General features: G+C 31.6%; 2 protein-coding genes across 2 annotated transcripts in view; one reads left to right on the top strand and one right to left on the bottom strand.

Annotated features, from left to right (window-relative positions):
• On the bottom strand, positions 8,831–11,164 carry LOC18600952 (phosducin-like protein 3). Its single transcript, XM_007031724.2, has 4 exons — positions 10,820–11,164; positions 10,336–10,479; positions 9,630–9,835; positions 8,831–9,325 (listed from the first exon to the last, which is right to left on the bottom strand). Exons 1-4 carry the CDS (start codon positions 11,059–11,061, stop codon positions 9,162–9,164), a joined length of 756 nt encoding a protein of 251 aa, XP_007031786.1. The 5' UTR covers positions 11,062–11,164; the 3' UTR covers positions 8,831–9,161.
• LOC18600951 (COP9 signalosome complex subunit 3) overlaps positions 12,574–12,918 on the top strand; it is a 3,452-nt gene continuing 3,107 nt past the window's right edge. Inside the window, exon 1 of the mRNA XM_018119679.1 lies at positions 12,574–12,825. Within this exon, the coding sequence (XP_017975168.1) occupies positions 12,641–12,825 (185 nt within the window). The 5' untranslated portion in view covers positions 12,574–12,640. The remainder of the gene's footprint in view (positions 12,826–12,918) is intronic.

Genomic DNA, 12,918 nt, shown 5'->3' with positions numbered 1-12,918 from the left:
TTACACACTATGAACTCTAAAAGCTATCTCTTAGCTAGTTTTCAATTGCCACATTAAATGGCTATCTATGTTCACTATCTTAATCACTAAAAAGTAATGAACATAGTCAACAATAAAACAACTGATAAATCCCAATTACTAGCCATTTTCTGCAGCTAAAAATCGAGCTTAGTTCATTACTTACCCTAGGGCTCCTTTGTAGTCAAATTCTCTTCCAATTGCTTCTAAATCAATAGAGTAATTATCTCTTTCTCTCTCTAGAACGCCCAACTAATGAGAGAAAGTTTGGAAATAAGCTTTATCAAGGGTTTTGAAGTGAGAGGATGAAAGAATTCAAAGGTTCCAGTCAAAAGGGTTCAAAGGTGTGAAAACTAGAGCTAGAGAGAGAAAATCATTCAAGCTTCAAATCAAGCTTCCATGGAGTTTTGAAGAAACGTGAGAGAGGAAAAGAAGAAGAAGGCCAACTGCTGAAAAATCTCTAGAAGCTGCTGGAAATTCAAGATATTTATAGGCAATCTTATCCTTTCCCTTAAAATTACGAAAATGCCCCTCCACCAATTAACTTATTCTCCTCCAATCTTTTATGCAATCTTTTTTCTCTTTTAACACTATGACAAGATCCATAATGGTCTAGACATGTTCAGGTTCATAAAAACTTAAAATTTTAACTCGAGGTGAAAACTGACCATTTTGCCCCTGTTATGAAAATTGTTGAAACTTCTAGTTTTCTTCGTGTTTTCATCAGCACACATCATTTATGCAGTCTTATACCCATTTAAGCCTTAAAATATCATAAAACTTTCTTCTGGAAGCTTATTAGAGAAAATGACGAAACTACCCTTGGCTCGTATTATTACATCTATTCTTAGTTACAAGCCTATAGAGATTGAGGTCTCATAGATTCAGCTGTGGAATGTCTCCTTTGCCTGTTATTTTCTACTTTTATGCTCTTGATGAGGGTCCTTAATGGTTGAGAATTTATGTTAATCGTTTGTCTTTATGGTTAGACATGGACCACTTTAGGGAATGACTTAGACTAATTTGCAAGAGGAAGAAACATCCTCAACGATCATGTTTCCTCTTCTTGCTTTTCCCCTGCTTTTTGTTCAGGGCTGTTTGTACTTGTGCTTGTCAATCTTTTTGTATAGATTATGTTCTGTTGGCCATTTTTTGCAATGCCAGCCTTTGAGTTGGATCCTAGGATTTCTTTGCCAGGTTCCTTCTCCTTTTTGTTTATTTGGGTTCATCCCTTTTCATATGAATAAACCTTTTCTTAACTTAAAAAAAAAAAGATTTGCCTAGCTTACAACATGCTATGGCAACAAACTCAAAATTAAGTACAACCTTTCACCCTCAAACTGATGGACAGACAAAGAGAACAAATCAGATTTTGGAAAACATGCTTCAAGTTTGTGTAATTGATTTAAGAGTATTTGGGATAATTATTTACCTTTGGCAGAACTTGCTTATAATAATAATTATCAATCTAGATTCGGAATAGCTCCTTTCGAAGTGTTGTATTGAAAGAAATGCAGATCTCTTTTATGTTAGGATGATGTTGGTGAAAGGAAGCTTTTGGGACCAAAATTGGTGCAGATGGCGGTGGAGAAGATTATAATCATTAAGGAGAGACTTAAAATTGCACAAGATCGTTAAAATAGTTGGGCAGATAAGCAGCAAAAGGACTTAAATTTTCAGCAAGGGGATTATGTCTGTCTAAAAGTATCACTTACTAAAAGTGTTATGAGATTTAGGAAATGAGACACGTTAAGTCCATGTTATGTAGGACCATTTGAAATTCTTGATAAGGTTGGAGAAGTTGCGTATCAAATAGCTTTACCACCACAACTATCGAGCATTCACAATGTGTTTCATGTATCTATGTTAAGGAAGTACACCTTTGACCTGAATCATGTGTTGTAATATGGGCCTTTACAAGTGTAGGAAGATTTAACATATATGGAATATCCTAATCGAATTGTTGATCAGAAAAAACAAGTCTTGAGGTGTCAAATCATTCCCTTTGTATAAGTCCAATAGAGCAACCATATGCCAAGGGAAGCAACTTGGGAAATTGAAGAGGATATGAAGAAACGATATCCAAACTTATTGAGAAATGAAGGTAAGTTAAGTTTTGAGGATGAAACTTTTTACAAGGTGGGGAAAATGTAATACCTCAGCCTAAATAATATTTGGATTACAGTATTAACATATCCAAAATGTATAAAATAGACCCTTATAAATAATTGGGCCTAAATTATTTATTTATGCTGAAGTTTATTAAAATACAATTAGGGTTAATATAAACATATTATTTAAACATAGGCAGCCACCTTAGTGAAGAAAACATAAAGCTAAGAAGAAAATTTCACGAGTATACTTTTGTGTAAGATTTAAGGATTTTCAAGATCAACTTGAAGAATAAACAATCAAGGCTATTACTGGATCTATCATCACAAGGTGAGTAAAAACCTTCATTTAGATCGATGAAACATATTTGAGTGATTTAGATGGATTTGAATTACAATTGAAAAGAAAATCTACTTGAAGAATCAAGTATCTTATATTGTACCTTCATTTTAAGTCTAGTTTTGTACTGATTTATGTAGGTTTTTTCTATTTGAGTTATATTTTGTTGGAAACCTACATGAGTCTATTTTCTAATGAACTAAACAAAAGTGGGTTTTGACCTTCTTACGTAAAGATATGATTTTTTTTTGTTGTAAAGACAATGTAAACTGCTTAGTAGCAACGCCAAGGGAAATTTCGAAAATTTTCTGCTTTTTTTCTATAGTGAACTAAATGTTGAGATTTACATGGATAGAAAGCTTATTAAGTCTAGTTTCCAATGCATCAAACGAATATCAATTTTGAGTTTCATAGCTTAAGATATGGTCATTTTAGTGAATGATGTGCGAGCTATCTAAATTTATGATTTAAAAGAGTTTGGGTTATTTTGTGTAGTTTCAGGTGATATATAGATTTTAGAGAGTTATTTTGTTTCTAATATGTTTAAATGATTGTTACTAGGCTTTTGATTATTTTGGAAGGAAACGAGTTTGTTAGAATGAAGGAAGGTAAGTATATCCTCACACATTTTGTTTATTTCAAAACTATCGTATATGTATATTTCTTGAAAGAATCAAATATTTCATTTCATTAGTTTCAGTATATAAAAATAGGGTCAAGCATATGGTTATTTTCTACTATGAGCTTAATAATATGATTAACAATGATTGATGAATGATTTGATTGCTCATGTGATGAAAAATGGATTTACAAATGATTTGATTTATATATATGACGAATATTGTTTTATGAATGTTTTGGTTGATTCTTATGATGAATGTCAATTTATAAATGAAATGAAATATTTGATCATCTTTAAAAAATATTTTAAGAGCTACGAAATGATCCTTAGGAAGTGTGATAATCAACATTAAAACTAGTTCTACAATCCTACTAACGGGATATAATAGTTAGCACATAGTCCTGTTAACAAGATATAATAGTTAGTAATGATCATGAGAATGATTAGATGGTACGGCCCTTGTCATGGGATTCAATAGTGACTGTAGCTAAGATGATAAAACTTTATGAGTTTGAAAGATTGAATCTATGATTTGCTTGAATGATATTTCAAGAATGATATTTAATGATCAATGATTTATAAACTTATAAAATTCCTCGTTTTGGACATAATAATTTGTTTAACTTTTTGAAAGTATAATTTATTGAAATGCTCTTGAATGAACTATATGATGTATGGAAAACGATGTTTGATCTGGTAAGGTGTATGTGGCTATGCTATGGTTTGCTCATTCCTTTATTATATTTTGAAGGTGATTAAAGATAAGAGGCATAGGATCATGGGAGCTAAGAGAATAATTTGAGAAGTTTGTCATAGTGTTAAGACATTGTTAACTACTTTGAAACGCATATTATGTGTAATGGATATTTAAGTTTCTAGATGTTTATTTATTTTCTTGCAGACTTTAGTTGGATTTTAATAATTAATTATGCAGATATGTTATAATAGAATTATTATTATGACTTCAATTGTGGATTATTATAACTTGAATTGTGGATTATTATAAGAATGAGAAAAGGAGAAGCTTCATGTTACTTTGGGACCTAGTCTCAAGATATATGACCGTGTCATGACTCAGTTTTGGGACGTCACAGAAGTGGTGAACTTTTCTAATAAATGGTTATTAACGGTGTAAAGAAACTTGTTCTTGTGCAGAAAGTAAGAGAGAAAAGGTGAGATTGATTTATGAATCTTTTGATACAATATTTGAAGAATGATATGTTGTAGTCAATGATTTATGAACTTATTAGATCATCCATTGTTATTATTATAATTCTTTAACTATTGTAACAACATACCTTTAAAAAGAAACTATTTTAACAACATAATTTATGAATTAATTGATATTTGTGGATGATTTTACGTGATATATACGAGCATTTGTGTGTAATGAAATTATGTTTGATTCGATAAGATGTATATGGTTATGCTTATTGAGTTATAAGAACTTATTCATTTATTTACATTTAGCAAAGGACTAGATAGTTGAGTTTTAGAATTTTGAGAATTATGAAATCTTGAGAAGTTACTTTAGCATCAAAATATTACTAATTATGTTGAGAATCTTACTATGCAATTGACTGACAGCAATGCAGCAAGTCAAGTCTTTAGCAAAGCAACTTTACCTGCCTTGAGTCTGTAACATAAAGAAGGCTTGTGGGACATACGTTACCTACTATTTAATTTGTAAAATTGACTGCCAGCAGTGCAGCAAGTAAAGTCTTCCAAGCAGGTGGAGATTTAATAAATAAACATCAAAGCCGGATCTAACATATTCATGACTGTTCCTCTTTTCCAACTTTTCCATGCCTGCAAATATTCAATAATGTGTCACTCTCACCAAATCATACCTTCTGTTAGCAGCTTTTAGATCACGATGAACAATTCGATATCGAGAATCTTGGTGAAGGTAAAGTATCCCTCGAGCTATTCCTGTTATAATTTTGTCTCTATTCCCAATCTAGTTGTAAGCGCCTGACTGGATCTAGAAATTCATGACATTGTAACACAAATGCATTACAAATAAAGTTACTCATATATAGGCATCGAGTGTGTGATCTGCCAACAAGATTATCCTAAATAAAACTAAGAGAAATTTAATTTTAAACAAAAATGAATTGCAACCATACTGAATAGGAAACGGTCGAGGCTTGAATTTGGCAGAAACTCATAAATAAAAGGCCTTTCTTTTCCTTCCAAGGAAAAGCCTAGCAGCCTAACCAAGTTTCCTGTGCTGAAGCTTTGCCATTAACAGAATTTCATTCTTACATTCCAAATCTCCGTGCACAGAATTGTCAGACAATCTCTTCACAGCTATATCTTGTCCATCATAAAGCCTACCCCGAAACAGTATTTATCAAAACCAGAAATTAAAGAAGATTAAGAATATTAGTAACTTGTCTTAACACATCTTGACAGAAGAATGAAGTTTTACTGGTATATAGGAATTGGAGAGGCCATTAAATTGAAGGCTTCACTCAATCTCTAATTACCTTATAAACAGAACCAAATCCCCCTTGTCCAAGTTTGTTATTCTCAGCGAAATTATCTGTTGATACTTTTATTGCGCTGAAGTTGAGGAGCAATGATTCCAAACTATTACTGTTGTCTGCATCTTAACCAAGAAAGTGGAGTTAACACACGAAATTCCCTATCACCCTTTATGCCATTTGACTTTGTGACTACATAGCTACATCATAATTTGCTGGAGAAAAATTAAATACAAGACCAGCAATTATCTGCTAAGATGGAAAAGTTTGTTAGTCGTACAAGACCAGCCTTGAGTTGTCCTAGGTGACAACAAACAAGAGTTAAACAATTAATGACAAGTAACATACTTACAATTCTTCTGCTTTCTGTTCTTCCTTTTTCGAATAAGAATACAAGCAAGTGCCAATATTGCCACTAAAGTAATGATTGGAACAACAATGATTACGACAGCTTGGGATTCAAGGCCTCCATTATCTGCACAAGCCAGAAACGTGAACGTAAATAATTCTCTGATATGTCCTGAAATTTTGCGAATTGTAATAGAGATGATTTTTTTGTTTTGCATTCTTCCTCATGTCATTGCTCATATCTAGGGAGATAAATACCCGCCTTCTCTATTTGTACTATTATTTGTAGCTTAATATGGAGGACTAATATGTTGAGGTGGAGGATTTAAATTTAGAGTATCAGCTGAAGAATTAAAGAAGGAATATAAATCCCATCGAAATTGACAATTTGGTGTCAGGACATAACCTCCTTGCTGCCCAATGCAACATCTTTGATACTGATCAACTGTTTGAATTAAGCACAATTTGCTATCTTTCTGAGGTATATCTGGGGTGCGCTGCATTAGTGCATATATCTTTTTGAAGTTCATATTTGATAGTCCAGTTGCAAACTTGAGCATGGACGTGCCATTGGAAGCTCTTTCCATCAAGCCATCCGTCAAATTGTACTAGACAAGCAACTTCTCCTTCCCATAAAATTGCTTCTGTCTGGTTGGGACAGCTTGCTTTGATCTTTCTGACTCTTAAATTGACACAGCTAGAACAAGCATCGGACCAAGTATCTCCTCTGCAAAGAGCTAAGGCATATACTATGTTCGAGCCTTGGCCAATGGTGGTACGGTAGAAACCTCCATTTCTTGGTACATTACCTGGGAGAGAAGAGAGGATTAGATCAAGGTTCTTGCCAAATGTACTATCAGTGGTGAAGTTCCCGATATCATAGCATTTTAGGAGGCCGGCGGTGCTGAGATTGATGCCTAGAAGCACACAACAGAAAAGGAAAGACAGATTCTTAACATCCCATAGCAGAATTCTTTGCTTCTTTCTGATTATATGTATCAGCATCAAACTGGAAGAATTGCATAAGGATCATCAAAGTTCCCATTTAATTTATAATCTACAAAGTCAAATCTTGGCAAAATGGTAGTGACCTTTTCTTTTCCAGGTTTGTCATAAAAAAAAATTAGAAGAAGGGATCTCTGAATTGGAATAATTACAATCTTAATTAAATATCCATTAATGATTCCTTGATTAGTATAATCGTGCAGAAATTAAAGCACAAAGAAGCATTCAACGGCTTAAATCCTTGAAATTTTATTTACAAAGAATTCCTTCTATCTCCTTCACTCTCTTCCTGACCCTGATAGATGCATATAAGTTCTTGCCCACCTTGCTACGCGGCTGCTTGATTTCTTCTTTCCCATATATATTTTTTGGGAAGTCATGTCGAGTTTAGATTGCTAATTCAGTCAACTATCATGGAATAATTAGCAAACCAATTCATTGGAATACACACCTTTGCTCATGAAATATTAAAATATCAAGAGCATTGCATTGGAGACTTTTACTTTTTCTTGGTATTAGCATATTCAATTCAAGATTGTTATGCTAATTTAAGGCAATTTAGTATCGAAATGATTTTGAAACTATGAATGGTAACGAGTAAGTAATTTGTTAATTTTGAAGTACTCAAACCTAAATCTAATAAATTTAACTATTCATATCTTACTCAAATTCGATTAAAAAATTAATACTTTATATCAAAATAATTGTTATTCTAATTTAAGTGGATATGTACAAAGATTACTATCCAAACTCTTGATCATGGGTAATAATTTTACTATTCAAATCTAATTATAAGATATCTTAATCTTATTTAATCGGATTAGATAATATAAGTTACTCAATTATAAGATACCGAGTATTTTCCTTACGTCAAACTATCCTTTTCTTCTTTAAGAAATGTTGGTAGCCCTGCCAATAACCTTTTTAAAAGTATACATCCAACTTATATATTTTGGATTTACTTTGAAAAATCTGTACACCTAAATGCAATAATTGGACTAATTATCAACTATTTGTACATGATCTATAAATTAATAACCACCTTATGCATCAAAATTATATATATATATATGACTCAATTAGGATTACTCCAATGTTTTTTTTTTTTTTTGAAATTGATCTCTTTGAACCTCACTTCAAACTTTTCTTAGTGCATTCAAAATTTTTGGTGTAGTGTTTTTTTATTACAAGAGAAAGTTATATAATGCGATTGTTGCTTTGAGTAAATTTTTGCGCTAGACAAGTTTCAGTATAAAATTATCATCTTCAACTTCATCTTCTTTATCATTCTCATTATGTTCTCAATAATTTGCTCATTACGAATAATAATAATTTGTAATTCAACAATTAAGTAATATTCATATAATCAGAATAAATAATACATGTATTAAATTCGATATTCTGAAACAAAATAAAAAATATCTTGATAATTAATAAATTATTAATTAATGAATAAATTAATAAATTATTAATTTATCGATTAAATAATATTTTGATTAATTAATAAATTTTTATGATCCTCATAGTATTAAGTTAAAAAAATTTCACTATATATTACATTAAAATGTTATATATAGTTCACCGATTATTTGTTTCTTAATGAAAGTTGGAGGGATAGTTTTCTCCTATTTACCTGGTGAATTTGTTTTTTATTAGAATGTGAAAATGAGTAATTTTATTTATCTTTTTCTGGAAAATATTGCTAAAATTAAGTGTTGAGAATTACTTATAATTGACCGAATCAATCAAACCAACCACTTAATTTAATTTCAGTTATTTTGATTTAATATCTTTTTTAAAAAAATTCTAATTCAATTTCCGGAATTTTCAGACCAAGCCAACCGAACGCACACGCATAAACCAAACTAATTTTCTTTTCCTGCTTTAAGAGAGATCATGAAGAATTTCTAGACAGTGATGCATCTCACCTTGCTCCATTAAAGATAGCCTCACAACAAGACATCAAGAAAAAGCTAAACAATAGAGATGACAATTACTAAAACCCCAAAGGAAAAACAAAAATGTCATGAACGGATTGAAACTAGAGTGGAGAATTATAATACATGGACAAATATCAAAATTAGAATGTTTTGTTGAGCAGGTGATGAACAGAAACTTCAAAGAAAAAAAACAAAAAGCAGTAGGAAGAGAGCACGAACTACAGTTTGTCTGTCAATGGTAATGCTTCTGTTTCTAACCAAAAGAAACCAGAAGAATTTACCAAACTTCTAATCACTTGATGATCCATCATCATCATGATTTTCGTGCTCTGTAACAACTTTCTCTATGAACCTCCTTTGAACATCTTCAAGAACGGCTTTTCTTGATGGATCGCTTCCACTTTGGCCATCATTTAGTACAGGATCTGATTGGCAGAGGACTAAGGCCACACCTATATTTTAAGAGAGAACAAAAATATCATAAAGGCATTGATCTAATAAATTTCAATTAAAAAAAGCGCATGCAAACGTTGGTGCAGTAGGTCAACAACACCATTGAAAGCAAAACAAGACAACAGAATGTACGAAAACATCTCCCACCTCAAGGATCTTGGTGTGCACCCAAAATAATTATATTTTACATCCAAGACTACAACACAAGATTGACAAGTAGCATCTTCATACTTCCCCTACTGCCCCAAGTCAAATTTATTTGAAAATGAGAAAAAGAAGAGACAAGATTCATATATAGCATACCTTCAGGCGTGCATCTCCTGCCAAAACTATGCAAGCCCACATAATTTGCTTTCACTGCTCCATTGTTATATACCAAGAGAGTGGGAAGGTTACGATCTGGGTAGTTAGGAATGCAATCAGTAGATATTATCTTGACAAACTTTGTTGCTGGGTATTTAACTGCCAATTCTTCCAAACACCGCAAAAGCAGCCCACACTCTGGGAATCTAATAAGAGATACCAATAAAGCAACAATCAATCAATACAAGGAACTGTAAAACGTTTTGCACTTAACAGCACAGCACCCACATCTTTTTCTCTATGAGCATCAGCATTTACAAATTTCATGGTTCACAAGTCATGGTTATTTCTTCATCAACCACTATCGCTATCGAATTTCATCAACATCCATATAAAATAGTACAACGAAAGGAAAACGGCATAATTTTTATTAGATTAAATGTTATAAAAAATAAATAAAAAAGAAAAATAAAATATTTAAAACCCATAAGATAATTCACATCAAATGTGAAGCAGAAAACACCAAATACCAATCGATAACTGAAGAGTGAAACTCAAAATGAATAAGAAATAGTTGTTACTATATTATGCGTGTAAAGATTACATGATGCCAATGTTACTCAACACAAAAAGAAAGGACTTTGTTACATTTTGAATAACTAGTATATTTGCATGAAATGAAAGCAGTTTTTTCAAATGTAAATACCCTTCTTTGTAGAGAATGACAACCACCCAGACATCCTGAGGAGCTTGTGAAACTTCACGCACGAAATCGGATCCTGAAATCGGTATCACTGATCCGTACTTTGAAATCTTAACTGCTTCCCTCATCTCAGCTAGCCTCTTCTTTCTATTAAAACCACACCATTTTCCAATTAAAAGGCCGAAACATAGATGTCAATGAAAATTTGAAAAGACAAGTAATTCCAGTCACAGGCAAAAGTTCGACCTTTTATAGTCAAGAATTTGGTACAAAATCAAGAACAAATAACAATTAACCTGAAATTAATCGTTAAGGTCACCAAATTTTACCCGCTATACAACTTCTAGAACTTAAATGAACCAAAACCATATTTCTAATTCAAGAAAAAAAATCATCCCCGGACCATATAATAAAAAAAACAGAAATATCTTAATCCACTTATTAAATCCGAAAAAATCCAATTTATTCGAGAAAAATTAAATTAAACCTGTATTCTTCAAGGAATCGATCGTCGTCGAGATCATCTTCGAGGTCTTCAAGTTCTTCCTCAGTCTTTTCATCGATCCAAGACTTGTCCTTCGGGGCTGAATCCGAGTCGGGTGCAGGTTCGAAAGGATCAGGTTTGAACGGTGGTGGTTTTGGAGGTAAATTCCCAAGCTTTCTTTGGATATCGTCCCATTGAGTCGAAGCCCCTTCTACATCTTTGTAAATGAAATGGTAATCCGCCATTTTCGACTGCTTTTCAGAGCTCTCCTTTTGCTTCTCTGCTCCTCTCTTCTCTGATTCTTCGTTCTCCCTTTGCTTCTAAGAACACAAAAGCAAAATGCAAATAGAAGAACTGGGCTGTGCCTTTACTGTTCTACGGTCCGAATCGAGGCCCAAATAAAAAGTCCCGGAAATCGACCAAGGCCCACTAAAACATGAAAAAATTTTATTTTGAATTTTTTTATTTTCATATTTACTCAAATCACGATTAAAATATTTGACTTTAATAATCAAATTATAATCCAATCCGATAAATAATACTCCTTAATTACTCGAACTCATTTCGATTTTCAAATTTCAATAACTAATTTCAAACAAGTTTTTTTAAAAAAAAAAAAACACAAATGATTTAAAGATATTGTATAAAATACACAAATTTAGGTATTTTTATATAAAAAAAAAGCACAAAAAATAGAAAAAAGAAATATAGACCAAAGAGTTTTTTTTTTAGCCATTAGCATAATCCAAGATTTACCATCTTTACTTGGCCACTTAGCTGACCAACAATCAAGTTACATATTTCAATTTTAAATTCCATAAAATCGTTTCAATTTTCAGCTTTTTTTATTTTAATTTCTTTTTTGGGCTAATAATGCTTGGAAGCTTATCAAATAAAATGTAATAAGTTTCCATTTTTTTATTTTTTTATTTTATATAAATTAAGTAAAAATGTAAAAAAAATAAAGAAATAGGATAATCCAATCGTTGAAAATGTTTTTTTTAAATAAATGATTAAAATAATAAAAATAACAATCCAATAGGGTTAAAATTACCCCACTACATCAAGTTGGCTCACTCAAGCCAATTTTTTTGGTTAATATTCTTTATTTTCTTCGAAATTGAATTTTATTTTATTTTATTTTCATTTTAGTATTTGCAAAACTTATACTATTGCTTTACAAAACATTAAAAATTATTTTTCTTTCAAATTTTAATACAAAAGAAAATCATTTATAGGGGAGAGGACTAATATATATATAGTTAAATACCTAAAAAAGCCCTTGAACTATATTAAAAAAATTAATTCAACTCTTATTCTTTTATTACGTTCAAATAAGTCTCTAAATTTTTATTTTTGGTCAAATAAGCCCCTCTCCTTAATCACTGATTAACTTACATTAGTCAACGATATATGTGATATTTTTATTTTATATCATAAATGACTTAGTATTAAATATTATTAATTAAAATTTATGTGTTTACTTTTTTATCCATTTACTCTATCTTAATCAATAGTATTTAATGTCACATCATCTATCATGTGATAAATGATCTTATATAAAAGTATTATATATACTATTGACTAATAAAAATTAGTCAACGATTAGGAAGAAGGGTTTATTTAATTTCAAATAAAATTTTAAAGATTTATTTGAACCTAATAAAATGATAAAGGCTCAATTGATTTTTTTGACATAATTTAGGGACTTATTTGGTATTTGGCCTTTATATATCTATTTGAAAGGTAAAACGCAAATAAGCTTTTGGTTTTTGATTGTTACCTGAGTTGATTCGATCGGAAAACTCAGTTGCGAGAGACAGGATGAACTCAGTGGAAGGTTTCGTGACTCAAATCCAGGGGCTATCAAGCACTGCCTCCGATGTTTCAGTGCTACAAAATTTGCTTAAACAAGCTGATGAATCGCTCCATGCCGAGTCCACTCGGTTGTTACCTTTTCTCGACCAACTCGACCCTTCCAAGCACTCTCTCGGTTACCTCTATTTCATGTGAGTTCCTTTTCAGTTTGGGTCTTTGATTTAAAAAGATAAAGAAGCGATTTTTCTATGTAAAACTTCGAGAAAGTTTATATTTGGGGGGGG

This window comes from Theobroma cacao, chromosome 4 (assembly GCF_000208745.1).
Source record: "Theobroma cacao cultivar B97-61/B2 chromosome 4, Criollo_cocoa_genome_V2, whole genome shotgun sequence".
Taxonomy (NCBI): Eukaryota; Viridiplantae; Streptophyta; class Magnoliopsida; order Malvales; family Malvaceae; genus Theobroma; species Theobroma cacao.
This window is presented reverse-complemented; position numbering and strand designations above follow the sequence as displayed.

What these genes read in the sequence shown, in the direction of transcription:
- LOC18600952 (XM_007031724.2), bottom strand. Translation starts at nt 11,061, where the DNA reads ATGGCGGATTACCATTTCATTTACAAAGATGTAGAAGGGGCTTCGACT. An exon ending in CGATTCCTTGAAGAATACAG is followed by an intron (nt 10,480 to 10,819) that starts GTTTAATTTAAT and finishes TGGTTTTAATAG; the next exon opens with AAAGAAGAGGCTAGCTGAGA. An exon ending in GTCATTCTCTACAAAGAAGG is followed by an intron (nt 9,836 to 10,335) that starts GTATTTACATTT and finishes ATCTCTTATTAG; the next exon opens with ATTCCCAGAGTGTGGGCTGC.